General features: G+C 40.2%; 3 protein-coding genes across 3 annotated transcripts; 1 reads left to right on the top strand and 2 right to left on the bottom strand.

The window, feature by feature from the left end:
- Positions 1 to 454: 454 nt before the first annotated feature.
- LOC136447714 (uncharacterized) lies at positions 455 to 8,749 on the bottom strand. Its single transcript, XM_066446756.1, has 4 exons — positions 7,180 to 8,749; positions 6,564 to 6,646; positions 6,119 to 6,201; positions 455 to 3,035 (listed from the first exon to the last, which is right to left on the bottom strand). The coding sequence occupies exons 1-4, from the start codon at positions 8,747 to 8,749 to the stop codon at positions 1,985 to 1,987; spliced, it is 2,787 nt and encodes a 928-aa protein (XP_066302853.1). The 3' UTR covers positions 455 to 1,984.
- An 8,176-nt stretch (positions 8,750 to 16,925) lies between these two features.
- LOC136447239 (vesicle-trafficking protein SEC22a-like) lies at positions 16,926 to 24,718 on the bottom strand. Its single transcript, XM_066445957.1, has 7 exons — positions 24,642 to 24,718; positions 23,594 to 23,822; positions 22,108 to 22,271; positions 21,370 to 21,552; positions 20,105 to 20,220; positions 19,481 to 19,549; positions 16,926 to 18,810 (listed from the first exon to the last, which is right to left on the bottom strand). The coding sequence occupies exons 2-7, from the start codon at positions 23,767 to 23,769 to the stop codon at positions 18,610 to 18,612; spliced, it is 909 nt and encodes a 302-aa protein (XP_066302054.1). The 5' UTR covers positions 23,770 to 23,822; positions 24,642 to 24,718; the 3' UTR covers positions 16,926 to 18,609.
- A 281-nt stretch (positions 24,719 to 24,999) lies between these two features.
- LOC136447430 (COMM domain-containing protein 4-like) lies at positions 25,000 to 26,500 on the top strand. The gene has a single exon (XM_066446344.1). The coding sequence runs from the start codon at positions 25,071 to 25,073 to the stop codon at positions 25,671 to 25,673; it is 603 nt and encodes a 200-aa protein (XP_066302441.1). The 5' UTR covers positions 25,000 to 25,070; the 3' UTR covers positions 25,674 to 26,500.
- The last annotated feature ends 345 nt before the right edge of the window (positions 26,501 to 26,845 follow it).

The following is a 26,845-nucleotide window of genomic DNA, read 5'->3' as shown; positions in this document are numbered from 1 at the left end:
CATATAGCCGGCGGCCCCGTGTATGAGGGAGCTTCAGGCATTAGCCTCAAGTGTCCAACCTCTGCACGTAAAAGAACCCAACACACTTATCGAGAAGAGTAGGGGTGACCTGGTGTGCTTCGTCAAAAATGCGAGCCGTAAGCGAAGCCGCATTGCACTATCACTAGTACTTGAAAAATCATCATGCTTCACCTCAAATGAGGATGCCTTCAAGCGAAACGAAGGTATGGTCAGTTTCGTATAATCACCATTTTAATGGACCGTCCATGCCAACTTTCTCAGTTTCTACATTTTGTCAACCAGTGAATTACCAACCTGATGAAACTATTCACGGATGGGAGCAACTATACTTCATAAGAGTAGCCTAGACTTCTTCATATATCTTTGTCAATGAGAGTTTTACCCTACACCAACTTTCACCCAGGCATTTTAAACATGAAAACACACAGACAACTTGTGACATCTTCAACAGAAAGATGAGTCCATGTATTGAAAAGACACATTTCTACGTGTTTATCGGATATGGTAAAACAGGAACAGCAACAACCTGTCAAAAAACATCAGACTCAACATTTGAAAGTCTCGGGAGTCCGACTTTGCAGCAATTATTTCTGATAACTTTCTCATCTGTCAAGTAACATAACTTCAAACAATGAAGGGACCTGAAATAACACATATACAAAGATTGTGCTAAACTTGGGATTTCAAAACAAATATCATAGGAAGTAAGAAAAGGCAGATATTAGAAATACATGCAATTTTGCATTCATTTTTAGTCTCTGATATATAGAGGAAAAGTTTAACATTCTGGGCAGAGTTCAGAAGGCAAGGTTGACTGTTACAGTAATCATTTTGTTTAGGAGTAAGGCCACACTCGATTATATAGATGACATCCCTGCATGCCTGTTTAAAAAACAGCTTTGCAAAGATACTGTACATCTTACAAAGTAGCTACAATGGGAGTGAATATATGCTGTAAATTGCAAAATAAAAATATTGAAAAAGAGATACTAATGCTATACAATGCCTCTTTTCCTATGGTAAAACATACTGATTTGGTTATAGACTGTACCCCTAGCACAAAATGTATATCAAGCCCAAAGACAGTTTTGCAGTCTTCCAAGAAAATGTGAAAGAACCAAAAATAAAGAATCTATTGTTTGTTATCGTTCTGTAAATTCAGTCATTCATTTAATCTTCCTTCAGCCATTTGAATAGATTTCATAAAGAAGGCAACTTTTTTTGGCCCAACATTTATTTTTTTCTTCACATTCTCGCATCAATTTTGCCATGCCCAGAGGATGTCATCCATATAATAGACTCAGTATGGCCCAACATGGAGCTTCTGACAAAGCCCGTTATATTCTCGACAGGTTGCCGATCAGGGAGAAACATTAACTTGACAATGAGAAAATCTATAGAATGATTTCCTTAATCGCATTCAGATCATTGCCCAGGTCCTTTCAAATACCATTTCATCAACATTGACAACACAACATTAGGTCTATCCTAACAGACAAAGTCAATAAAGCGAACGTGGCATCTGTGGAAGAGGATTAACAACTAGATTTGAAATTCTAATTAGGAAGCACAACGTACATCTCTGAGATTAAGAGTACAAATATTTACAAATCCTCAGTCTTTTATCCAAATACACAAACTTCAATTAAGGGAATGTGCCATCTCTTGAGGAAGATTAAGAACAAGATTTGAAATTTTAATGAGAAAACAGGGATTAACACAATCCACAGTTCTATTTATCTAATCCTACCAGCGTACTGTAAGTTGGTCTAGATTTGCAGTGACTGATATTTAGTAGTCGGAGGGGAAAGAATGCTTTCCATGTTTCAAGTTTGCGGTTGAAACAGCGGTAGAAATGCAATGCGATGCAACAGAAAGCATGCTTGTTGTGTCCATTTGCGGTGGTAGCTCTTTACGAAATCACAAACTCAAACCTATGTGAACATTTCACGGTTTACAGTAACTACCTCGCAAAGGATCTATTGTTCATAGAAGGACAGGACATCAAGTTGTGACTCCCTCCAGTTCTGCTAGATGGCGCTGCTTGCAGTCCAGACATTTTCACAGTGCTGTTACCCTGTGCAGGCTTAGTTGGGGTGAAGTTGAAAGGATTATTGGAGGAGCTACCCTTGGCTGGGGTTGAACCATTCTGGGGTTTTCTGTTGGGTGGCACAAGCTGGCTTCCCCTGGAAGAGTTAGAGTTTTGGTACAGTCCTGATGTCCCTTGTGATTGCCTCTGTGAGGTGGTAGCTTGAAAGGGGAGTCTACCCGTTGGCTTTGGCATTGGGAGCAGTCTGCTCTGCTGTCTGTTCTTCATAGCTTGTAGAGACGGTGGCCTGATCTTATGCTGGTCCATTTTCTTCTGCTGATCGAACTTATTGAAGACGGCTTTTTTGTCATTTCTAATCTTCATAGGGCTTGGGTTTTGTTGAGCAACTTGGCCGCGACTGTTAGTCCCATGTTGTCTGCTGTTCATTGATTGTGACGACATCGGTCTGATGTTATGCTGGTCCATTTTCTTCTGTTGGTTTATGTTATTGATGACAACTCTTTTGTCATTTCTACTCTTCATAGGGCTTGGGTTTTGTTGAGTAACTTGATCGCTACTGTTAGTTCCCCGTTGCCCATTGTTCGTAGCTTGTGAAGACATTGGTCTGATGTTGTGCTGGTCCATTTTCTTCTGTTGGTCAAGATGACTGAACGCAACTCTTTTGTCATTTCTAATTTTCATAGGGCTTGGGGTTTTTTGAGCGACTTGGGTGTAAATGTTGCCCCCCTGGCGTCCATTCAGTACAGGCTTTGACGTTACGCTGTCAGTGCGGAAAGCGTTAGGAGGACCTCGAGATGCTTTGGCAGCCTGTTCTTTCTTTCTGGCTAGTCTCTTCTTTTGAAGGCCGTTGAATTCTCTCCAGACGGACATCACGTTTCTGTTGAGGGATGATAGGTCAGAGGTCAGGCGGAGGATGGCCGTTCTTGCACCTTCATCTGGTTCTTGTCTAGCTGGGGCAGCGTTTCTGCAGAGGAACACATATTAGAAAAATAAAGTCAATCAGAGTACATGTCCCCATGGCGCAAGCTGTAACGCAACCCGCTGCTTCGCCATCTGGATCAAATTCCGTGAATCCTAGGGCCCAAGTTTGATCCTAGGGGTCGACTCCAGCTCGGACATGTTGTAAGGGATTGCATTCGTCATTTCGGATGATGACGTAAAGCCGGCGGCCCCGTATATGAGGGAGCTTCAGGCATTAGCCTCAAGCGTCAAACCTCTGCACATAAAAGAACCCAACACACTTATCAAGAAGAGTAGGGGTGACCCGGTGTGCTTGGCCAAAAATGCGAGCCGTAGCGAAGCCGCATTGCACTACCACTAGCTACTTGAAAAAGCATCATGCTTCACCTCAAATGAGGATGCCTTGAAATGAAAACATCTCAGTTGGGCATTGTGAGTTGAAGCTATTAAAGTCATCATACAATTTACATATTAGCTGAGGCTGTGAATCAAGAACAGTCACTTCTACTAGTAATATGATGTTTATTGTTTTATAAAGGTAAGATCCAAAAAATTGTTAAGAGTAAAAATATCCTAACTGGAATAACTGTCAACAGTTTCAACTTTAACTGAGTAACAGCAATTTCAGTCTCTTTCCTCTTGGTAGCCCATTTTGTTGTAAGGGACCATACGATATTTAGCGGGGGGGGGAGGGGTGGTGCACTGGAAGTCCGGTCAAAAAAATTTTCCATGACCCTCCCCCCCACTTCAAAAAATTTTTCCATGACCCTCCCCCCCACCTCGAAAAATTTTTCCATGACCCTCCCCCTACAGGTATCGTGTAAAAATGGTAGAAAAACGACCCCCATTTGTAAAACAACTACTACGTACTAGTATATGGACATCGGGCGTCCACTTGGGATAGCTGATGACGCATGCTATAAAACAAGAACCGGGAACCAGCGGTTGTCGGTACCAGAGGCGGCAGCAAAAAAATCAAATTGTATAGGGGGCAAGACAGTTGAGAAAATTTTGAAATCGGGACCCTTTGAACTGCTATATGAGAGACAAATTTTGCTGGAAGAGTAAGCTAATCAAGCAGATATATTGACATCTCTATTGTAAAAAGAAAAACAGCTTGATTTTTTGGGGACGATGCCCTCCGACATATTTTTCGCCGCGGGAGGCGCGACATGCACCCGCAGGAAAATCTAAAAATCTTTAACCATTGAAATGCTATTTCCCGAATTTTGATGAACAAATTTTGCTGGTAAACAAAGGAAGTTTAAACTTTAATGACCCAGGGGCGAAGCCCCCCGGAAGCTCTTGCATTTTTAGGCTATTGAGAAGGCTTCTTTTTCAGTTTTGAGGGTCATATTTATGATAATCATGATAGTCAATCAACTTCTATTCTCCACAGGACCTTGACATACAATACTTAAGTTTAGGTGAAACCGTAAAAGACAACTAAAAACTCAGAAACAACAATATCGATAGTTTATTCAAGGAGATTTTAACCTCGCTGGTTTATTTAGCTACTCAAAAATATCAATAGTCGATACCAGTTTTCCGTTTTTTTTGGCTGTGTCCGTCTCGTTCTCCGAAGTCGAAGCGCTACAATATCGTCGCTGTCAGAAGGTCTCTTCGGTGCGATATAAGAAGCGATATTCCTGGTATTCCCACGCTTAAACGCTGACATGTTTCCAGAAAAATCGCCGCCGAGGCGGTTGTCCCTCGGCGACGTAACTCTCTCTGCGGGGAAAGTCCCTTCGTCGCCAAGATTGCCCAAATATATACGCCGCCGTTCCAGGAAGCCGCCGAAACCGCTGTTCTGCGTCAAATTGTAACTACTACCGAAAACGTGGAACTGAAAGTTCAAGGAACGTAAAAATCACCGGTCGCCAGAAGTTCGCTGGTAGTTCCAACCAAGGAGGTTAAATATTTAACCTCCTTGTTCCAACTCACGTATTTTCCCAGGAAATTGCCGCTGATTGACAGTCGGCAGCCTTTGATGACAGTCGCCAAGGCGCCAGAAAGACTAGATGCCCTGGGAACAAGGAAAGTTGTGGGCGGCGCCACAAATTTGAAGCAGCCGAATCGTCCAATCATGGCGAAGCTTATCAATTTTAGTTGAAACATTATCTTCCTACTTTGGTAGAAATGAATTTTCTGTGCATCAATTCACTGTTCTGTCTGGATAGAAAAATGACATAACCTTGCTCCAGAAATTTGTCAGAAATACAGTTGAAAATTAATTCTCTCCAGCACTGACAAAGAAAGGGGTCTTTTACGTTAAAAAAACAGCTTCTGTGTTGCTCAACTGCGGACTATCAACTTCCAAATAAGGAGATTACCCTGAATCTGATACATTTACGGCTGTTCTAATAGTCCGGGACCCACCCCGCTGATTGTCACAGAGAGGCGTACTCGGCCATGTCGGCTACTGTTTACGTTTTGGCGCGATGCTGCCGGGTGTACTCTCCAAGCAGAGCATGGGTTTCGGCTGGTTTTTGACGTGTTTTTAGGCGTTTTTGCCGGGCTTTCTACTTTGTCTAGACAAAAAAAAAAGATGGCAAAGTAGAAAGTCCGACAAAAACGCCTAAAAACACGTCAAAAACCAGCCGAAACCCATGCCCTGCTTGGAGAGTAGCCGGGTGGGAGGGGCTGCGAGATAATATCGGAGCGTAAGGCGGGATGCTAATTTAGAATTTGGTACCTCCCTTAGAGCTGATAGCTGGATAGCTTCCTGTGAAACAGTGGAGGCGCGTGCTGGACGTGTGCTTCGGCATGTTTACTACGGTAGTTTTGTATTTTTTTGCCGCTACGCTGGGTGAAAAGACATCATAGCGGGCTATTTACAGCGTCAGTTTGTCGGCCCACAGCATAATGTTTATGCACAACAATTCAACGGATTCGTAAAAAAAAAGTCCATGACCCTCCCCCCCAACCCAGAATTTTTTTCCATGACCCTCCCCCCCACCTCGAAAAAATTTTCCATGACCCTCCCCCCCAACGCACCACCCCTCCCCCCCGCTAAATATCGTATGGTCCCTTATACCAGGAATTTTAAAATGAATTTAAGGATATAGACAATGAATATGTACTGACATCTGTTGAGCTGTTGTGAGTGCCTCCAGTTCCATCTGGTACAGCTGGGAGGAAGACAGGGTGTCCATAAAGTTGTCCAGGCCCTGAGAACAGGAAACAGTTATAGAAATACAGGCGATAAAAACAATACAATTACAATTGGTAGTACTGTAGCGGCAGAATTTGTACTGACATTTGTACCTTGCAAGTATATCTCAAGTTTCAGCTTCTGAAACAACAGCACACATCATTGCTAAATTGCTTGCTACAAATTCTGGTTTCTAAATACATGAGGCACATGCAACACCTAGAATGGCTTGCTAGAATGTATGTCAAACCTTAATTGTGGAAGACTTAAAATTCAATTGATGAAATGGCAAGTCAATTTTTTTTCACTTTCAGCATATCTTTGGATGATAAGATTGAAAGTAAAACTTGAAGATTGTGTTGTTTTAAACAAATCAACCTGTGAATCCTCCTGGTCTGAGTGCTCAGTTACACTGGTCTCCAAGGTCTTGTTTGTGGGACTGGAATCTTTCTGTTCATTGCCTGATAAAGAAACAGAAAAAGGGCAACAGCAATAATTGACTGCTATAGAATTCTTTCATATTAAGTAGACATTCATTATTACCAATAGGTGAGACTTCAAACACCATTTCGCACGATTCATGTGTATGTTTTTTTCTGTAATAACCTTCGAAAGATGGGTAGGGCTAGGTACAATCTATTTCTTGTGAAGACAAAATTAAGTCTACGGTGTTTGTTGACATGTTAGTACACATGGATTTAATAAAACACCATATACCAGTATGGAATACACAAAAGGTTTACACTGACTTAGGTTGTTCACCACCATAATATACTGTAAATGCATATAAGTTTGCGTGGTTTTATTTCGCGCTAAGGCGAAAATGGAGTGTTCGCTGCGGTGTTAATTTGGCAGCAGCGCTATAGTCACATGCTCCTACAGTATTATTGCACAAAAATGTTTCCAGTGGTTTTGAGTTCACCATGAAATGGTCGCTGCGAAAACCGCGAACATAAAGCCACCGCAAACATTTCTGCATTTGCAGTACCTGTACCTTGTTGCTTCGTTCCTTCTCCACAATTTGATCTTTCTCCTGTTTCTTGTGCATCAGAAACAGATGTATCTGGACTACCATCATCTTTTTGTCCAGACTTCTCTCCTCCTTTGGGCTTTCCATCCTTTCCTTGTGACTCAGTGGACTCTGCTACATGAGCATCAGAAGCAGATGTATCTAGATCATCTTTCAGTCCAACTCTCTTTTCATCACTATCAATTCCAGGCTCTCCCTCTGAACTTTCTTTCTTTCCCTGTGACTCAGAGGACACGGTTGCTTCCAGAGTAGCAGAGTCATTTCCTCCACAGACCACAGCCTCTTCAGAGACAATCTTCTTAATGATGGTTGACAGAACATCTCTGGCCACCTCTACCACTGGAACTGAAGACATTTCACAGCTTGCAGCATCTTCGTGCTCTGTGCTGACGACTTTCTCTTCTGCTGTATCAGTGTTGTGGTCAGGTTCTGTCAACGGTGCTGAAACGCTATCATCCCTTTCTTCAACTGTTTGTGGCTTGCTGTTTTGAGGTACCAAATTTTCAGAACAAGTTGATTCTTTTTCTTCTTTGGCAGTTCCAATTTCATCTTGTTTTTGTGGTTTTATGGTTGCCATTGTGTCTAGTTCAATGTCACGTGCTTGTAAAGTACTTGACACAACAGTAACTCCACTTGTATGGTGATTTTCTGTGTCACCTGTATTAATATCATCAGAAATGATGTTTTCTGTAACAGAATTGTCTTCATCTATGATCTTGCCAGTGCTTACCGTGTCCTTTTGTTCCTGCACTAGATTGTCAGTAAGGCTGGTAAATTCAGTTGACAAGGCTTCCACTGAGTCAAATTCTATAGACACTATCACCACCTCGTCTTCTAATACGGTATTCTGTTCTTCATCGACCACTTTTACTGTAGATGTAGTTGTTATACCTTCTTGGTTCTGTACTAGATTGTCAGTAAGACTGGTACCTTCAGTTGACAAGGTTTTCACTGTGTCAGCTTCTGTAGTTGCTGTCAACACCTTGTCTTCTGATACGGTATTCTGTTCTTCATCGGCCACTTTTGCTGTAGATGCAGTTGTTATACCTTCTTGTTGAAGACTGTTTGTAAGACTGGTACCTTCAGTAGTTGACAAGGTTTCCACTGTGTCAACTTCTGTAGTTGCTGTCAACACCTCGTCTTCTGATACAGTCTTCTTTTCTTCATGGACCACTGAAGATGTAGTTGTTATATCTTCTTGTTTCTGCTCTAGATTGCTGTTATCTGCTGATAGGATTTGAACAGTCTCAACAGTTGTAGCAGAAGGGACAGTTTCCCCTATGTCAACTTTTGTAGTTGCTGCCTTTTTTTCTTCATTGACAACTATAGTTATTGTATCATCTTGTTTCTGCCCTAGATTGCTGTCATCAGCTGATAGGATTTGAACAGTCTCAACAGTTGTAGTGGTAGAGACAGTTTCCACTGTGTCAACTTTTGTAGTTGCTATTGCCACCACATCTTCTGATATGGTCTTCTTTTCCTCATTAACCACTGTAGATATAGCAACCGTTGTTACATCTTCTTGTTTCTGCATTACATCGCTGTCTTCAGTTGATAGGATTTGAACAGTCTCAACATTTGTAGTATTGTCCAAGTGTTCTTCCTTTGTCTGCATCCCAGCTTGTTTTCTCTTTGTCTTTTTGCCAAACTTTGGTACATACTTTACCTGTTCGGTGCTAGCTATAGACAGAGTTGTCTCTGTGGAGTTTTGAACTGAAAATGATGAATTGTGACCATTTTTGTCTAAAGTCTGATTTTCAGCTTCCTCTTTGGTTTCTGAACTCCTGTCAGATAACAAAATGCTTTCAGTTGACTCAAGGCCTTTGTTGATGTCTGTGTCATGTTCAATCTTGTGCTTCTCTTTGTCGTCAGGTATTTTCTGTATCCCTTGTGTGTTTTCCTTTGTGACTTCTACATTGTTTTCCTCCAGGCAAACTTTCTTGTTGCCCCTTGTCGACACCTTTCTTTTGGTCTTCCTGCTTTTCTTGTCCACTTCAGTGGAGGCAGAAGATGCTTTTGGGTCATAGCTGGCTCTTTTCTTTGCTGATGTACTGCCGCCATTTTCTTCATCTTCTATGTGACATAAAAAGTGACATTTTCGAAAGAGCATTAGAGATGGCAACATTTCCGTCAGGTTGATAACAAGTTGTACAATGTAGGCTATAGGGAAAATATAGTTTGCCACAGCAGAGATTGGGATTCTGGATAATCTGTAATTCAGGACAATCATGGATTGTCTAAGGACAGATTGGAATCAGGATCTGTCCTAGGACAATCCACGATTCTACTCTAGTACAGAATATATGATCGCAATCTGTGCTAGGACAAACTAGAATCTATCTTATTTGATTGTGATTACTAGGATCTGTTCCAGGACGATCTGCTATTAGTACACATTGGGTCAAGGTTGCGGTTAACCTAACTCTACTGACCCTAACCCAATCTCTACTAGTGTACTAGTGGTAGAATCATGGGATTGTCCTAGGACAGATCTCAATTCCAAAGTCAAGTTTAAACTGAGAGACTATGATTCCAATCTGTCCAAGGACAATCCACGATTTTCCAGAATCCCAAACTCCACTGTGAAATATGTATTGAAACGTTATGGCACTACCTCATCATTTTTGTGTTCTGCTACCCTCCCCCTTCACAGGGCTCAGTAAAAATAAAGTAAGCAAAGTGATAGAGGCTCCTCAGGCCTCGAAATTAACTTTTTTCCCTACTGTCCCAGTGTTGTCCCGAAAATAAATTTCAATTGTCCCAAAGTGAGGATGGACTGTCCCAACCCTATTCTCAGGAAGTATGTATTACTATATATTATTACAACAACAATAAAGCTCAGAGTACAGTATTGCTGTGTAAGCTAATTGTCAATTGAAATAAACCCAAAATCAAGTCAAATTCAAACTTGTCGTTTTTTATTAGGCTACACCAAATAATTTTTATGGATGACGTCCGCGCGCGCATTGATGTTGGTCTGTTCCCAGTAAAAAAAACAAGAAATTCCGCTTCCTGTAACTATGACCAAAGAGTTACGACAGTGCCGCAAATCGTAATATTAATGTAAAACTCGTCACGCGAAATGCATAAATAAACGCCTAAGGCTATTGGCAGGATCATCCTGTCAGCAGTAGAAAATTTGCACTGCTGACAGCTAGGATCATCCTGTCAGCAGTAGAAAAAATGCACTGCTGACAGGACGATCCTGGCAGCAGTGGGATATGGAAAGAAACAGGGCAGGACAACAACTGCTGTTGAACTTCAACTCATTCATTCAAATCATTGCTGTTTTCATGATGAATAAAAGAATTGTTAGTTGTTACACTGTGTTCTCTCATTCAATTTGTGTCCTTACATGTGTCGTCGACTATTATATTTAAAATCTAGGCATCTTGTTTTTTTTGGTCCTTCTTGTGTTTTTTTCGCGCTCTCGCATTAGATTTAGGGTCTCCAAAGGACGTCATCCATAAAAATTACATGGTGCAGCCTTAGACAACAACAACAAAGACAAACCAAATGTTCTTTCTTTCTGGGAAGAATAAGATGTAACGTATTGTATTGATAGTACTGCAGATGTACAGGGACCACTGGATTATTTTCTACTGTCCCAAAAATGTCCCAAAGTGATTTTTCAGTTGTCCCGGCCTAAATTTTAGTGGCCCCGGGACATAGGGACATAGTTAATTTCGAGCCCTGCTCCTACATAATTTTTTTAAGTTCAAAAGTCATACGTATACACAGCTTTTCTCACATTCCTACAACGTTTTTCTCACATAGCTACAAACAAAATGAAACAAATCTAACATTCATTACAGAAAGTTAGATGAAGTAACTCTGTCAAAAAATGTACTGAATTCAACCTCACCTGTCAAAGGCCGTTTCTGTGCACGTCTTCTCAGTTTTCTTTTCCCAGCAGCAGAATTCTCCATTTCTTAGTCTTATGGCTGAGAATCTCAAGTCAAACACAAACCACGAAGGTCTCCAAGTGCAAGGTCGCCTCTCTAGTATTCAACAGTGTGTTACTGAGAAGTTTCGCGCCAAAAATCTTCGTTCGTTGCAGACGACAGTCAGAGAAATATCAGATTTCAACCTAAGAAACGCCATTCGGCACGTTTGTGATGAAAATGTTGAACTAATAATTATCCTTGACTGTAAATCTATTCCGCACGAATATATTTTCGGTAAATTTGAGAGAATCTTTGGCAGAAAAACCGGTAACCTGCAGACGACAGTTCAGCAACTGCGGTGAAAAATGTCTTCTGTCCAAGATGGCGGACCTACCAGACTGTACCATTTGTATCAAAAGGGGTGTAAAAGGCAATAATAATTTCAATATATGGATGACATCATCACAAAACTGATGCGAACGTCCGAAAAAAAAGTTAGGCAAAAAAAAGTTGCCTTCATTAATAATTTATGAAAACTAAGTCTGGATAAGTAGGGACCATCCATTTCACAAGGAATGAAGGCCCGAGGGATCATTTATTCCACACCGGGTTTAATATAGCCTTAGGAGGGAGGGACCATCCATTTTACATGGGTTAAGGGTCCAAGGAGGAAGGGACCATCCATTTCACATAGAATTTAGAGGATTGGGAGAGGGACCGTGCATTTCAGGTCAGGGGAACATCCATTTCATGTCAGAGGATGTGACGAGAGGGAACATCCATTTCACACCAGTTTGAGGGTGGGCAGGAAGAAAGCATAAATTTCCCTCAAAATCTAATGTGGAATAGTTAACTACACACCTGGTTTCAAACCGTTTATTTGATTGCAATTTTTTTTTAAAACAGAGGAATGCAAAGTGTACAGAGGAAAATACCTTTGATTACAAAGCTCTAATGTACTTTTCTTGGACAAGGTGGCCAGTTTAGATACATGCCACAAAATATAAATTAAAGCTTTAACTGTGAACAAAAGACAAAGAATGTAAACAAGAAGCAAATCAATTTATAGCATTTAGATCAAAGGCTACAAATCTAGATGCCATCAAAGCATGCTGTATGATTCTTATCATGTCTCCCATGCTTTTTCCTCAGCTGCTTAGAATGGTCGGTGCCTACAGTAATTGCTACATAGACTCAAAGTACATTCTAATCTTCTAAACAAAACAGTTGTTGTAAACGTTCAGTAAGTCTGACAGTGGTTCATTACTCTCCAAGCAGAGGTCGGCTCCGACTGTATCTTTACATTTAAGGCATTTTTGTCGGACTGTCTTTTTTGTCCGGTTTTCTTATGTCGCCAAGCCAAACCTATGCTTGGAGAGTAGTGGCTCATGAGTCTTAGCTATAAATGCTATTAGTTTTGAAAATGCTAAGCTAAAAATCTCACATTTTTTTTCTAACTATTTAGCTATTTTACAATGTTTTTTTCTAAGCCAAAAATGTTATAAAATGCTAACCTAAAAAAGCTAATTAAAAATGGAAAATATACCAAGTTAAAAATGCTAACTAAGCTAAAAAAGCTAACTAAAACTTGAAAATATACCAAGTTAAAAATTAATGTAACCTAACTGAGCTAAAAATACTAAGTCAAAATCCTAATTCTTACAAAGCTGAAAATGCTAACTGATGCTAAAAATGTATGTAGTAAATACTGATAATATAAAAGCATGGTACAGAGGTAGCTTGGAACCTTTTTGGACTGTACTTTAAAGTTATTTTGCAGCTTCAGGCTAAGGCATCTGTCAGATAGTTAATGTGTTTGTGTTAGTATGTTGAGGTTGTGAGTGTGTGCGTGTGTGCGCATTAGTATGTGAGTGTTAGTTTGTGTTTGTATGTAAGTATGTATGTATGTGTGGGTGTGTGTTCCAACGTCAGCCTAAGCCTTGAAATAAGTAGTCAAAATTTCAATAGGACTTAAGAATAGATGGCTACAAACTACATTTGTACCTCTTTACCATAAATGGGCATTATCAACATCTACTAAATTTTAAATAATGCAGAAAACAAACAAAGAAACAAACAACTTTTTTACCTACCTAACAAATGGTAAGCTTAACTTATGCTAGGGGTCACATTTCAAGCCGGGGCCCGATCAAGTTGTTTGAGAAAACAAAGAATGAAAAATGCGTATCAAGAATATACATGATCTAAGATGAGTACATTTCTACGTTTTGTTTGTTTTGCTGTCATTTCTTTCCGTCCCTGCAAGCTTTGGAAATGTGTCCTTAAGCATAATAATTACTACAGGTAAACATGACTGCTGTAAAAGTGTACACTTTGCATTCAATAAAAGGTATTTGACAAGAACTTCATCTTCAGACTGCTGGGGGCGTGACAGGAAGTTTTCGATTTGTGATTGTCATTTCAGTTCTAGGTTCAACCTAGAGTAGGTTTGAGGATTTACCTGAAGCATTATCAGCAGAGACAATCATGATGTCTTGATGGATGGCAAGGTGTTGAGCACATTTTGATGACACCCTGAGTTACATTGCTGGTGGAGGGTTACGACATTTCAAAAGCAATAGCTACTTCTCCACACAGGGGCTTCAGCCTGTTTCTGCAGTATACAAAACTCGAGGCATGGCAGATTCAGTTTCTGTAACTATGCCGATAACCGGAATTGCTCTCGGAGTAACTGCAAAATTCGGTGTTTCAAAGAGCAGAGAGTTTCCTGGTTCTGTTAGCTCACAACTACTCAGGCTCTCCAACCACCTGCCTTCCAAGTTCTGGCCCTGTGCCATCGTCTTGGTTCGGGACTCCAAGATATGACACAAGGCAAATTACGTAATGGTCTAGGTTCCCGACGACCCACTGACCACCTCATAAACAGAAAGGACAACAGATGGTAGAAGAATCCAAGCAGTCATAAGCTAACAGAACCAGGAAAATCCCCGTTCTCTGAAACTATGAACTCCACAATCACTCCGCTAACAATCTCAGCCATTGACACAGCCACAGAAACTGAAGGAACCAAACACCGTGCCTATACACTACAGAAACGGGCTGAAGCCCTGCATGTTAAGTAGCCACCACTCACAAAATGCCCCAACCCCAAACAAACAACATCACTCAGGATGACAACAAAACATACGTCAAGCACCCCACCACCAACCAAGAGATTGTGACTAGCCCTGCCGACAATGCTTCAGGTACACAGAGGGAATTGCACATTCAGTTAATAGGTGTAAATGCAACATCACAAATCATTAAGTTCCCATCACGCCTTTTTTTTTTTAGTCCTAGCACAGTTCTGTGGAAACATTTTGCACTTTGCTCTGCTTCCCTTGACAATGATGCAATTCCAGGTCCTCTGGCAGGTCGTACACACGAGCATCGGTCTTTCTGGATGTCACCATGGAGATGGGCGTTGGATGACGACCTCTCGGCAGAGTAAGTCCTTAGAGATGTCTGCTCCCAAGCTTCTTATAGCTACCAGAAAGTCAGACACGCAAAGGAATTAGGTCAAAACAGCCAAACATCTTCTTGCTTTGTTCTAATCCAAAATCTACGAAGGCACTAGGATGCTTAATGTTCTGCCAGGAGTGGAAATGGTGACCAAAGTCATGCAGAAGTAAGTTGAAAGATATCTAAGCTCAGGTCAACTGTTGGCAATCAGGACTTGACCAGTCAAAATGGGTGGAACTGGCATGGGTAAACTCAGTTTAAAGACAGTGCCACTAGCCTGAACAAAAGTTAGGTCACGGTCAAGTTGGAGTACGTTGTACAGATTCTACTCACAGCGGTGTTAATCCAGTCAACAGTCTCCTTGTCTTCCTTTGTCGTCAATCCGTTCAGCTTCTGCAGCAGGGCCAGGGTGTACATACAGACATTAGATGCAACAAACACAAAAGGCTCAACGGCTGTCCGATGGCATTTGGAATGTGACGTACAACTACAACTGGACACCTCTGATAGTTAAAATTTGTGCATGACCAAAAATACACGATGAACAGAAATCTCTATTGACACAACAGAAGTACAGCGACTTTCGTAAGGTCTTCTACATCTATACATGCAAACAGTCAAGTGGATACAAATGAATGAACCTATACATAAATGTGTATGAACAAATATGAGTAAATGAACATGTTGAGTCCAACGTATCATTTATGCAATTGGTTCTAAGGTCTAAGACATTCTTTGATATATTGACTTCTGTAGTACTCCCCTAGAAAGATATACTGTGGACCAGTACCAATGCACAAACCACGTGTATGCCAAAAATTACAGATCCATTTTCATAATGAATCCTATCACCATTAACTAAAGCTAAACAGAGCTTGTTGTCGAACAATAACTGCAGGTAATGCTCACCTTGTCAAATGTGGTACGAGACGATTCTCTTGAAGCCTCCTCGGCTAAGTGATGCCCTGGATGTTGTCGCAAAGAACCTTCAGTGTTGCTGCCCAGGTTCTTGCACGGTCCAGACATCATGGTTCCTCCTCACCATTGCTGCAACAAACACAAAAGACAATGGCAAGTGAGAATGTTACATATAATTATCAATGGACACCTCTGATAAAAAGAAAAACAAAAAGTGCATGTTATCGTCAAAATTTCAAACCAAAGAATAAGTTTCAACCATTGTAGTGCCCAAAAAATTTTCTGCTTAGAAATTTGCTACAATCATAGTGGACCATAATTTCCCAAGAAGAAAGTCAGTTGAACAAAGACCGTTGAAATTTGAACAATGACAGTTGGACAGTCATCTTTACCGTTGGAAATTTGAATTGTGTTAGCAATCACGGAGCCTTTATTCATATTTTTTATGAATTCTACCAACAATTTCATTGAAACGCTAAGTAACACCGCTTTAATAGACGCTCTAAAGGATACCCTGCGGTCCGAGAATACAGTGAAGTGGTTTAAACTTACCGTCGGATGTCATGGCCGCGCCGGAAGACCCGCCATAAAGGCAATCTACAACTTGTAGATGTGAGACTGACCCCGTTCATCCATGGCTGAGTAGCCGCGGCTGGAAGGACCGCGCGCCATGGACGAACAGTTACGGAGAGGCGAGGGGCCAGTCCCGAGGCGGACTGCGCTATCATCGCCCGGTGGGCAGCCCCGGACGGTCTCGAGAGGAAGAGACGTGCGGCCGTTTCCAAGCTTAGCTGGCCGCGAATTAAACTCTGCAGTTGGGAAGCATGCATTTGAAAAAACCCAGGCCTGTGATTGGTCCGGCAAGTTGGCTTGTGATTGGTTGGAAAAATGCACTTTTGAGTATTTCCCCCATTGGTTGCCTTTGATGATGTCTTTCCCCGGATTGGTTACCTGTCTGATGAGATTAATGTCACTCTCTAGTCTTTCACCCGATTGGTCATCTGTGGTAATAAGTTTAATTGCAGCCGCAACTGAACAGCGCACGACCTGTAGGAATAAACTACGCCATTGTGATACTTTGGTTACGAGTTTGTCTTCAACGATCAAATGGCCATGATTTACGAGAGACGAAGGAGAAACTAGGGGTAGGGAGCAAAATTGAGATATACGTGCACGTTTATAAATAAGATAGAAGGGGGAATCAATGGGGGTGTAGTGAGTATTGGATGAGTGAAATAGGTGCTAAGAAAGGGTAAAAGATAGCATGTGGCAAGGCTTCTTACCCATATCTTAACCAGAACAGAGGGCTCATGGCAGTAACCATCAATTCAGCACTGAGGACATGGCACAGGGCCACGGCAAGGGACAAATTTATACACCAGGAATAAGCTACTTCTCCAAGAGCCAGGCAAATAGAATAAACACTTATTCAAGCACTTATACTGAGGTTGCCAGTAATCATAGTTTATTACACTGTGAGTGTAAACTCAACACACACCTTTGGGATGGCATTTTACAACACCTTCGATGTTCATTTTTCAACCTGGCCAAATGAATGCACTAATATCCTCAGAGTTGAGTCCTGAACTAGCCCTAAGGCCACACCATTTTAATTTCTTGGTCAACAGAATTAAAAAAAAAAAAATGCTACTTTGGAAAATCAACAGGAAAACAGAATCTCAGAGGAAAGTTTGTACTTTGGTGCACACAATTTCAGGGGGTGAACAGGGTCAGGTGCAAGTTTTCACCCCAGCCTTCTGTCTTCATGATTTTTTGTTGTTGCTAAAATTAAAAAAAAAATCTGTTAGCCTAGAAATTAAATTGGTGTGGCCTAAACAGTAGCAGGATATTCAGATATATTACTGTATATTCTCTAATAAGAGCACACCTTAAATACATCTTTCTGAAGTAGTGCAAACCCCACTCTTGTAGTGTTTATCATATGAAAACCTGCAGTAACATCTGCTAACATAATACCACCAGTGTACATAATTCAGCCACTCTGAAAAGATACGTCCAAACAGATATCCAAACCAACATCAATCCCGCAGTAAAATGCACTCCTGTATATCTAAATTGTGCTTCCCCTAGGGGGCGCTGCACTAGAGATCTCTCAAACCCAATGTTTTTCAAAGTGGCAGATTTATGTAACCCGGCGGATTAATGTTAATGCAGGTTATTTACATGTTACAGAAAATACAGTGCATTGAAAGACTGGTCGCCCAAGCCACACATATTCAAATGGTCAATATTACCGGTGTTGGAAAAACGTGTCCAATCAAAATGTATAACATAAAACTGTGTTCTGAAAAAAACACCCACCAAGTTGATTGGATTTTATGACAAAACCCTTTTTCTCAAATTTTTGGCATGAAAAAATCATTTAGAAACTTCCAAAATGATGACACATAAGATGAAAAATTTGCTACATGACATGTTAAAATGTATCGTATTGCAGTTACATTTTCTTACATACACTTTCATCAAAACTGCCAAAGCATTTCTGAATTCTCTCATAACATTCTTATAAAATTATAGCAAAAATAAATATATCTGTACAGCAAATAAGGACTTCTTTTTTACATATCATATTCAAAAAAGCCTTACATAAGTTTAGGTTAAAATATCACCATCCACAATATTCTCCTAGATGACATGATTGCAAATTGTAAAATTTTGGTTTCTTATTTTCATCATTTACTAGGTCTACAGACACACTAACTCACCAACAACAAGGACTACAGTAAGTATATTTAACTGTAACTAGATTCTTAACCAACTACATGAGATGGTTTTGCACAATTCTACTAATCCATAATTGCAAAAATTAATGACCAAAAAGAGTTTGATAGACAATGTATTAAAACGGAGGGCAATTTTTCTTAAAAATACAGGTAATATATAAAAACATGTATAATATATATACTGAAATAGGAATGTTTGCAAACGAAAGACAAGCAGGAATTTTCTAATTGAAAGAAGAAATAGATTCTGCCCATAAATATCTTAATCAAATTAAAACTTCCCTTCAAAAAATTAATTTGCTATGATGCACCAATCTCTAAAATGATGAAAACTACATATGAAGTTTCATAAAGATAAAAAACTTTGTACAAAAATCACTTTTCTACACGTTGTAGTCTGGTGGTTTTTCTCGTGTTTTTCTTAGCATAATCTGCGAAACGGCGAAAACCGACACGGCCACGTGGAACGCGATCTGGTACATGTTCCGTAGTTCCATCAGCTGTAGGTTACAGAGAAACACGCCGAAGCACGACAAGAAAGCCGCGATGTTCCGCCATACCATGTTGAACAACAGCAAGTAACACTGAAGGAAGATTGAGAACAAGATAAAAGATACTGTAAAAATCCATCTTGTTGTGTTGCTACTATAGCTACAAAGTTGTAATCTGTATACTGTAAATGCAGAAATGTTTGCGGTGGTTTTATGTTCACATTTTTTTCGGTGAAGTCTTTAGCGCAAACTTAAAACCACCGCGAAACATTTTGGCCACCTATAACTGCAGCCTTACTATTGTTTCGAATGCGAACTTAAAACCACCAAGAACACGCCATTTTCTCCCTACCGCAAAAAATAAATCCCCACGAAATTAAATGCATTTATTAATTTTACAGTATTACAGGGTCAGAGATGATAGACAACCAAAGATTCAGATTTGAATCTATGTTATCTCTAAATACAGGATTCACAAAGATTTCTGCCTACTTTGAAAGTATATGCGAAAAATGTTATGTAGTAGACCAATCCCGGCAAGCTAGAATTTTGCAACTTAAAATTTACAATGTCATAACAATTGAATTATTATTCTACATTGTCCCAAAGACTAATATGACTTATTGTTTGTGTCAAAAGCATTAGTTCAATGCTTAAAGAAGTGGCCCTCGGCCTTGCATTGAGCGAGATCATTAACAAAATGTGGAAAAATGGGTGAAACAAAGAACATCAGAAGGTATTTCCATCAATAGATAACCCTCACCTGTATGAAACACAGTCCACAAGCTATCCAGAAGTTGGCTATGGCGTAGTTGTCATAATCACTGACATTCTGTGGAAGAATAAAAAAATTGACTGAAATTTATGACTTCTGTGTCCACAAAATTTCACCAATATCTGTACTTGCATTTGTATATATATGTAGCCAGTATAACCGCCTTGCGTATAACACACCAGCTTCGCAGACACGTGGCACGGCAGCAGCTGGTTATATTACACTGACCAACCAGTCACACCTAACCTTTGCACATCTAGCTGCAAGCGTTGTTTAAAGCTATCTAATGAAGATGCTCCTACATTTCTTGGTACAAAGGAGTTCTATTCTACGACAGTTCTAGGAAAAAAACTAATTTTCTTACACCTCAATTCTAGGTTGATCACTCTAGTACTAGGTTGATAGCTCTGGTACATTTTGTAAACAACATGGTCTCTAATCCACAAAAACATGAGGACCCAGAAAAGATGACATAGCAAGATCAGCTTGAATGTAAGCTGGTTTAGATTTCTAAACTCCATTACACTTCATCTCAAGCATTATACTTCAAGTTCAACTGAAGAGTCACAGAGCCACTCCGGTTTTGAATGTGATATCAATTGAAGAACTCACGTCCACATCATTGATGATGTGAATGCCCCTGGCCAGGTTCAGGGCTCCACACAGGATGTTCAGCACCAGGGACAGGAAACCCAGCCAGCCAATCGGCATCAGCCTTCTTCTAGGTCCTGGGAAGGAAGGTTAGGTACAATATCTGTTAAGTACTTGACAGTATAGAAAAAGTGTACTCAAAACTCTTCATAACATTCAACTGAAATGAAATGTGACCCACATCCCTATAGGGACCTTGATAGTGCTGTGTACCTAAACCCGTGTTCAGGTTTAGGTCCGGATTTAGATCCAGAGGTTCAGGTTCTTATAAGTCCGAACCTGAACCCACGGCATATGTGTGCCAAAAATATATTTTTTCCTGTTACATGTAAATTTGCATATTGGCATATATTTTACATGCAACTTGAAAACTATATATGCGAAATTATATACAGTCAGTATTTAACACAAAATTTCAGTTATAAACACAAAAACAGCAATGTTTTCATATTTTTCATCGCAAATTTCACGATCTAAGGACGGTTTAAGATGGTTTAAAACAAAAAGAAGAGTATAAGCTAGAGATTTTTTGTTTCAAGTTCAGACTTGTTTCCAGACATTTAGTTTTTTTCAGACATGAACCTATACGTTAGGTCCAGTCCAGATCAGGTCCAGGGTTTCGGTACGTAGCACTAGACCTTGAGTATAATCTCAGTTCTATTTGTACAGTGTGGCCTCCCCACGGCTTGGTGTGCTTACTTTTTTGCCAAGCTCACCGAGTCTCCCCTGCCCCACTCTTCTAGATAAGTGTGTTGGGTTTTCTTACACTCAAATTATTCCATCAAATTTTGCATCAGTACTTTGTAACTATGTTACTGGAAAATAACAAAACCTGTAAGAGTGACTTTATTACATTTTCAATTTCTTTGATACAATTTTGCAAGGGTTTTGCAAATATCAAGGTGCACCGGTGCACCCACAGTCAAAAATCAGGGGCACAACTACAATTTCCGGTGCACATGCTAATATGTACCCAGTATTTTGAGCCCTCACAGGACCAGAAATGTATTCTTCTGGTGAAAGTACTGTAAATGCATTTAAGTTTGCATTGTTTTAATTTCGCGGTAGGGAGACAATGAAGTGTTTGCGGTGGTTTTAAGTTTGCGTTTAAGACAATAGTAGACAAGGGGGACAAAAAATTTTGCAGTGGTTTTATGTTTTTGGCAAAGAGCTTACCACAAAAACTGCGAACATTTCTGCATTTACAGTAATAAACTGAAACCCACCGTTGTGCTTGTGTACGTGGTTGTGTTGTTGGGGGGTGTCGGGTACAATCGGCCCCAGGTCAGCGGGATGGATGTGGTGGGGGGGTCTCAGCTTCACCTCCTGACTCATGGCACTCAGGTTCATCCTTGTGCTCAGGGTTCTGGGGTTGTTGTACCTCTGCTTCGTCTTCTGGATACTATTATCTGGAAAAAAAATCAATCCAATTGTTGATGTTATGGATAAAATTTACATGTCATGGCCTAGCAACACTACCTTGTCAGCTAGATGAAGCCCACCTTTCTCATGTACAATGTATGATAACTTTTGATATATTTGGCAGTAACAAAATCAAAGTAAAGCTTTTAGAATCACAGCTAAGTTTCAATCAGTAAAATTGATCCAACCAATCAAATTCATCCATTTTAATGAGATCATATCCCACAAGGCCCCATATAGAGAACAAAACTGTTCACCTGTCTTTCCTCTTGCTCAAAAGAATGTAACACATTCCATTCTATCAATAAATTCAATTATGTTCTAGGAGGAGATATCCCTTACTGTGTACAAATAGGTAAATACATAAAAGAATGTTTGACCTTAGAATCAGTAGTGCAAATGATATGTTAAACTCAACATGCTGATATACTTGTATGTAGGCTAGTTTATTTGTACCTACTTTTTTGTTTGCTTATATTCATAGTTGTAGAAGAAGTTGTAACAGTCACTGTACTTTTGTTGTGTCAATAAGATTGACTCACCAAACTCAATGAATGAGAACGGCCTGACAGCCTTCTCTACTTTCTCAGGGTCATAGGTCGTGATGAACTCTTTCTGTAGCTCGTCCAGGAAACAGAAGGCCAGCACGGCAGGGTAGTCATGGTGACACAAGGTCAAGTACGTCACGGTGGGGGACGAGATGAAACTAGGAAACAGAAAAGTTCAAAGTCAGGACATTTGTACCTCGACCACAACATTGATAAATACAAAAGCATTTGGAAAGCACAGCAGTGTTTTTTCCTTTTAGTTTTGAACTCAAAGTAGGGTCTAGAAGATGGTCGTCAAAACCTTGACACAAAATGTTACTCTGAAACGAGATAAATGTTTTTGAGGCCGTAGGGACAGTGGGTTGTTAACTGGAAGGCGGAACCCATCCCTGTCCTTCCACCACCATTTACCTCCTCAACTGAACTCAGGTACCCATTTTTACACCTTGGTGGAATGAAGAAAGTTAAATGCTTTTCCCAAGGACTAGCCAGGATTCAAACCCATGAACTGGGGTGGTGTGACGTTACGGATAGGACGTTAGATGGAGGTCCCGTGTTTGTTTGAGGAGAGCCACACCTCAAGCACATTAAAGAACCTGCCTCACTTAATGAAAAGAGTAGGGGTCCTTCCCGGTGTGGGTGAATCAAACCTTACAGTCGGTATATACTAAGCTATAGAATCTTCAGCAAGTTGAAGTTGGTAGCCTCAAAAGAAAGAAGAAGACCTCTTGATTTTGTGTCTCCTAGCCTAGCCACTTTGCTATTCGACTCCACATAAGCAATTTGATGCATATAAGAGATATTACACAGTAAATGACTATGAGTACAGTATTGTTTTACTGCATGTTTACTCTAGTGCCTGTCCATTCAGCTGCATGTTCCCAGGCTTGTTTATACAAAACTGAAACGATCTCTAAAAACAACAAAGGTTCCAAAACGTGACAACTACCGTCTACCAACTGTCGACTAACAACAAAATGTAGCTTTATCTTTGTTACAACATCTTTTTTTGTACAGGAAGTCAAGATATCTTCTTAGTTTTATATTCATATTTTTGGTTACATTTGTCAAAGCAACTTTGAATTTGAAAACAAAATGAAAAGTTGATATGAGGGGACGGCGGCGTAGGGGTGCTTGACTGGAGGTACTGAGTTCAAATCCTTGTTACTAGTGACAGGTCCCAATGTTGTACCCTTGGGAAAGGCACTAAACACCTATATCCTCACTAGAAAAATGAGTACCTAGCTTTAACTAGTGACGTCTCTCTGCTAGAACGCTAACTGTGTTTGAGGAGAACCAAACCTCGACTATGTTAAAAAGAACTTACCGCACTTATTGAAAAAAACAGGGGTCCTTCCCAGTGTGCGTGAATCAAATAAATCCGTCCAGATATGCAGCTTGCACTCTTCAGTACAAACCTGGTGTGTTGCGCCATGAGGAAGTTTACATGGTATGCAGTACATGAAAAGAAGATACTCACTAAATACAGTAACCATCGATCTTTGCAGTACATCTGTCCGGAAACTGATTGAGCTTCTTGGACAGGATCTTGGCGGTTTTCTTGCAATTCTGCAGGTTAGGACTGGGGTCGAAGTCCGTTGACGCGGAGAGAGGAAGACCGTCTCGCCAGCGGTATATCGTCGCTGAGATCACCATGATCGTCTTTGGTATACGAAGATAAACAAGATGAAGACTGGATGCTAGACTACCTAAAATGATAGACGGCAGGAGAAAATAAAGTATCAATCATTTCCACTTTTTCCAGTAAATGCTTTCCTGTGTGTTAACTTACATGTATCAAATTGTCTACTGTAACTGTGACAAAATTAGGATATTGCTTAGATATAATTGCAGTTATCCAGTCATAACTAAAAGACTAGAAAAGTGAACAACTTCAACTAAAAGTGGGGCATGGTTTTCCACTGCAAGATTTTTAAACGTTATAATCTAAAGTCTTTTTCTAGTAAATTCTTTTCCCTGGGACAAAATTAGGATATGGCTTAGAAATAATTGTAGTTACTAGTAGTCAGTTATAACTAAAAGACTGAGTAGTGAAAAGGGTATTTTTTGTCTGGCTTAGGCAACATGGATTCATAAGGAATAACTGCAAGAATATTACATTCGTTTAGTAGGTATCGAGTTGTGTCTATTGTAATCGTTAGATTATAACGTGTGAAAATCGCGCAGTGGAAAACCACGCCCCTCTTTTAGACAACAACCAAATAAACGAAAGCGTTTGAACAATCCTTACTGATCACAATCTGCCAGATAATCTAACTTCTAAAATGTACTATCAATTTCGATTTATGATGGATAAATCGTGAATAGTTTTGCAGTGAAAATAATGCAAATATGCCGGTAAAATATGCAAACAGGTAGCCAAAAATTTTAGCTTATATTTTGGAATAAATAGATCGTTTATCAAGCATTCTGAGCAAAAATTTCACAATATTTTTACATGTACGGGGTCAGGCCGGTTAAATCTTTCTTCCGCTATCACAAAATACCAAATATGAGGTAATTTTTACCTGGAAATCGGCCAGGAAACAACGAAAATAAAGAGACGCTTCAACCTTTTTTCAACCCATCCGCCATGTTGGCCGCGTGTACTGAGCAAGCGCACTATCGCTCAGATGGGAAGGTCCGACTTGGATATGGGGGTGATACGATTATTAGAAATACATTGAAATATTTAAAAAGAAGTACCATAAATGAAATACTTCCATAAGTTATCAATATTGAACTTTTTTTGAGAAGAAATATTTAAAATATTTGGTACATTTAGATTGGTTTGAGGGTTTCAATAAAAAATGACTGTTTTCATACATACCCAAAAAGTAATCGTTAGGTCTATATCACATGACTGCATTTGGTGACTTCCTTCCTGATTGAACAGCATATCCACCAAAATCTCTAAGATTTCTTGAAGAAACAGGACCAGAACTACACCATTCAGCATGAGGTTCCGATTTTGTGGAGAACTGGACTGTCCAGACTGGGTCCTGGCCGAAATCAGCATCCTGTCCAAACTGACCTCTGTGAAAATGAAGCTCCTTTGTGTCCAAGTGGTCAAGGATTTGTTAGGCCAGTCCATAGACTATGACAAAGTCCACAAGCTCACAGCAGATGCTAAGTACGAGGAGGGTGATGTGAAAGCCAGCATTGCTGCGTTGTCTTTCATCTTGTCAAGTGCGGCGAAGTACCAAGTCGACGGCGAGTCTCTGAGGAACGAGCTTCAACAACTTGGTTTACCGAAGGAGCATTCCAGTTCGCTCTGCAAGACCTACGCGGACAATCTAAACAACCTACAGGCTCAGTTCATGCGACAAAGTCTCAAACTCTCCCAACTTGAGTCTGCGGAATGGCGGGTGGATTACATCTTGAGTTCGAGCGAGTTGCAGGAGGTGCAAGAGCCGATGGTCCAGCTGAGGTTTAGGGTTCGAAACCCGGACACGGGAGACGTCGCGCCACATTCCTTCAACATGACGGCAGACAAGTTCAGGTTGTTCCTGAGTGAACTCAAGCAGGCAAACCAAGTCATGGAGGGACTGGCCTTGTAACCTGGCGCATTGTCGCAAAAACTGTAACAAGAAGACTGATTCGAGTTTATATGACGTATTCAAGCAAGAGATGAATCATTGAGATATAGAGGATGTGGAACAAAACATGAAAAATTTCGAGTTTCAAGCTTTAAAATGTTTCTTTCTGAGGTTATACCAGGGAAGTTTTGTGAAAACTAGTTATACGGTAGCGAAAGTGTGAAAGTGATCTCAAACCAGTTAAGCTCAAATTAACTTGATGAACAGAAGAGCTTATCTTCCACTAGTCGTGACAGAGAAGACAGACGCTATGTACAGTAATTGGTTCATTGTACAGGGGAATTTCCTTTAGCTCTTTTCAACAAGCACAATGACCATGGCTTAATGTCTCGTCCTAAGGACTGCGACTCTTTCCAGGAGCGCCATGTCGGGTGGGCGACACGGTCAGGATTCGAACTCACAAGCTCTTGATCAAGAGGCCAGGGTCACTAACCACTGGACTAGGCACCCCTTGTGACCCTACTTACTGTAATAGTAACAAATACGAATACAAGACAAACTCAATTTCTTTATCATAACAAACAATATAGCGTTCAAGAAATCATCACAAGATACGATATACAAAACAGGAGTTATGGATATAAAATTTTGATACATATTATGTGCCAAGCCATATATATAGATACCTATGTGAAGCATTATGTTTCAAACTTTTAAGAATCAACATTGTTGATATTTAGATTGTAATAATTGTGCTGAAATATCAACAAGGTTGAGTCTTACATGTTGTCAGACATCTTCCACACAATGATTTTCCTGCAATTAATAAACAGGACATTTTGATACAATGATGTACACCTGTCTTTATTAATATTTCTCTTCCTTTTCAAAGATAGACTCCCATGACTTCCCATTAGGTTTACTACTTTCCAAGTAAAGGTTGGTCTCTGGCTTTCTATTTTTTTGCCATACAGTGTGGCGACATAAAGAAAACAGGAGAAAATAGAAAGCCTGACAAAAACGCATAGAACATGTCAAAAACTAGCCAGAGACCAACCTCTGCTTGGAGGGTACTAAGTATATGTTTACATTCGCCGATTTCACACTTCCCATGATGCCCCAGTGGGGCGTCGTAAACTATATTTTGCGGCAATTCTTCTTAGCGCGCAACCAACAGAAAACAAGTAGGAGGG

The sequence above is a fragment of the Branchiostoma lanceolatum genome, chromosome 13 (genome assembly GCF_035083965.1).
Source record: "Branchiostoma lanceolatum isolate klBraLanc5 chromosome 13, klBraLanc5.hap2, whole genome shotgun sequence".
Classification (NCBI taxonomy): Eukaryota; Metazoa; Chordata; class Leptocardii; order Amphioxiformes; family Branchiostomatidae; genus Branchiostoma; species Branchiostoma lanceolatum.
Note: the sequence above shows the minus strand (reverse complement) of the source record. Positions and strands in the feature narration are given on the sequence as shown.

What these genes read in the sequence shown, in the direction of transcription:
- LOC136447714 (XM_066446756.1), bottom strand. Translation starts at nt 8,749, where the DNA reads ATGCAGAAACAAGAAGATGTAACAACGGTTGCTATATCTACAGTGGTT. An exon ending in AGAAGGAACGAAGCAACAAG is followed by an intron (nt 6,647 to 7,179) that starts GTACAGGTACTG and finishes TTTCTTTATCAG; the next exon opens with GCAATGAACAGAAAGATTCC. An exon ending in CAGACCAGGAGGATTCACAG is followed by an intron (nt 6,202 to 6,563) that starts GTTGATTTGTTT and finishes TCCTGTTCTCAG; the next exon opens with GGCCTGGACAACTTTATGGA.
- LOC136447239 (XM_066445957.1), bottom strand. Translation starts at nt 23,769, where the DNA reads ATGGTGATCTCAGCGACGATATACCGCTGGCGAGACGGTCTTCCTCTC. An exon ending in ATCGATGGTTACTGTATTTA is followed by an intron (nt 22,272 to 23,593) that starts GTGAGTATCTTC and finishes TCTGTTTCCTAG; the next exon opens with TTTCATCTCGTCCCCCACCG. An exon ending in GTTCTCATTCATTGAGTTTG is followed by an intron (nt 21,553 to 22,107) that starts GTGAGTCAATCT and finishes TTTTTTTTCCAG; the next exon opens with ATAATAGTATCCAGAAGACG.
- LOC136447430 (XM_066446344.1), top strand. Translation starts at nt 25,071, where the DNA reads ATGAGGTTCCGATTTTGTGGAGAACTGGACTGTCCAGACTGGGTCCTG.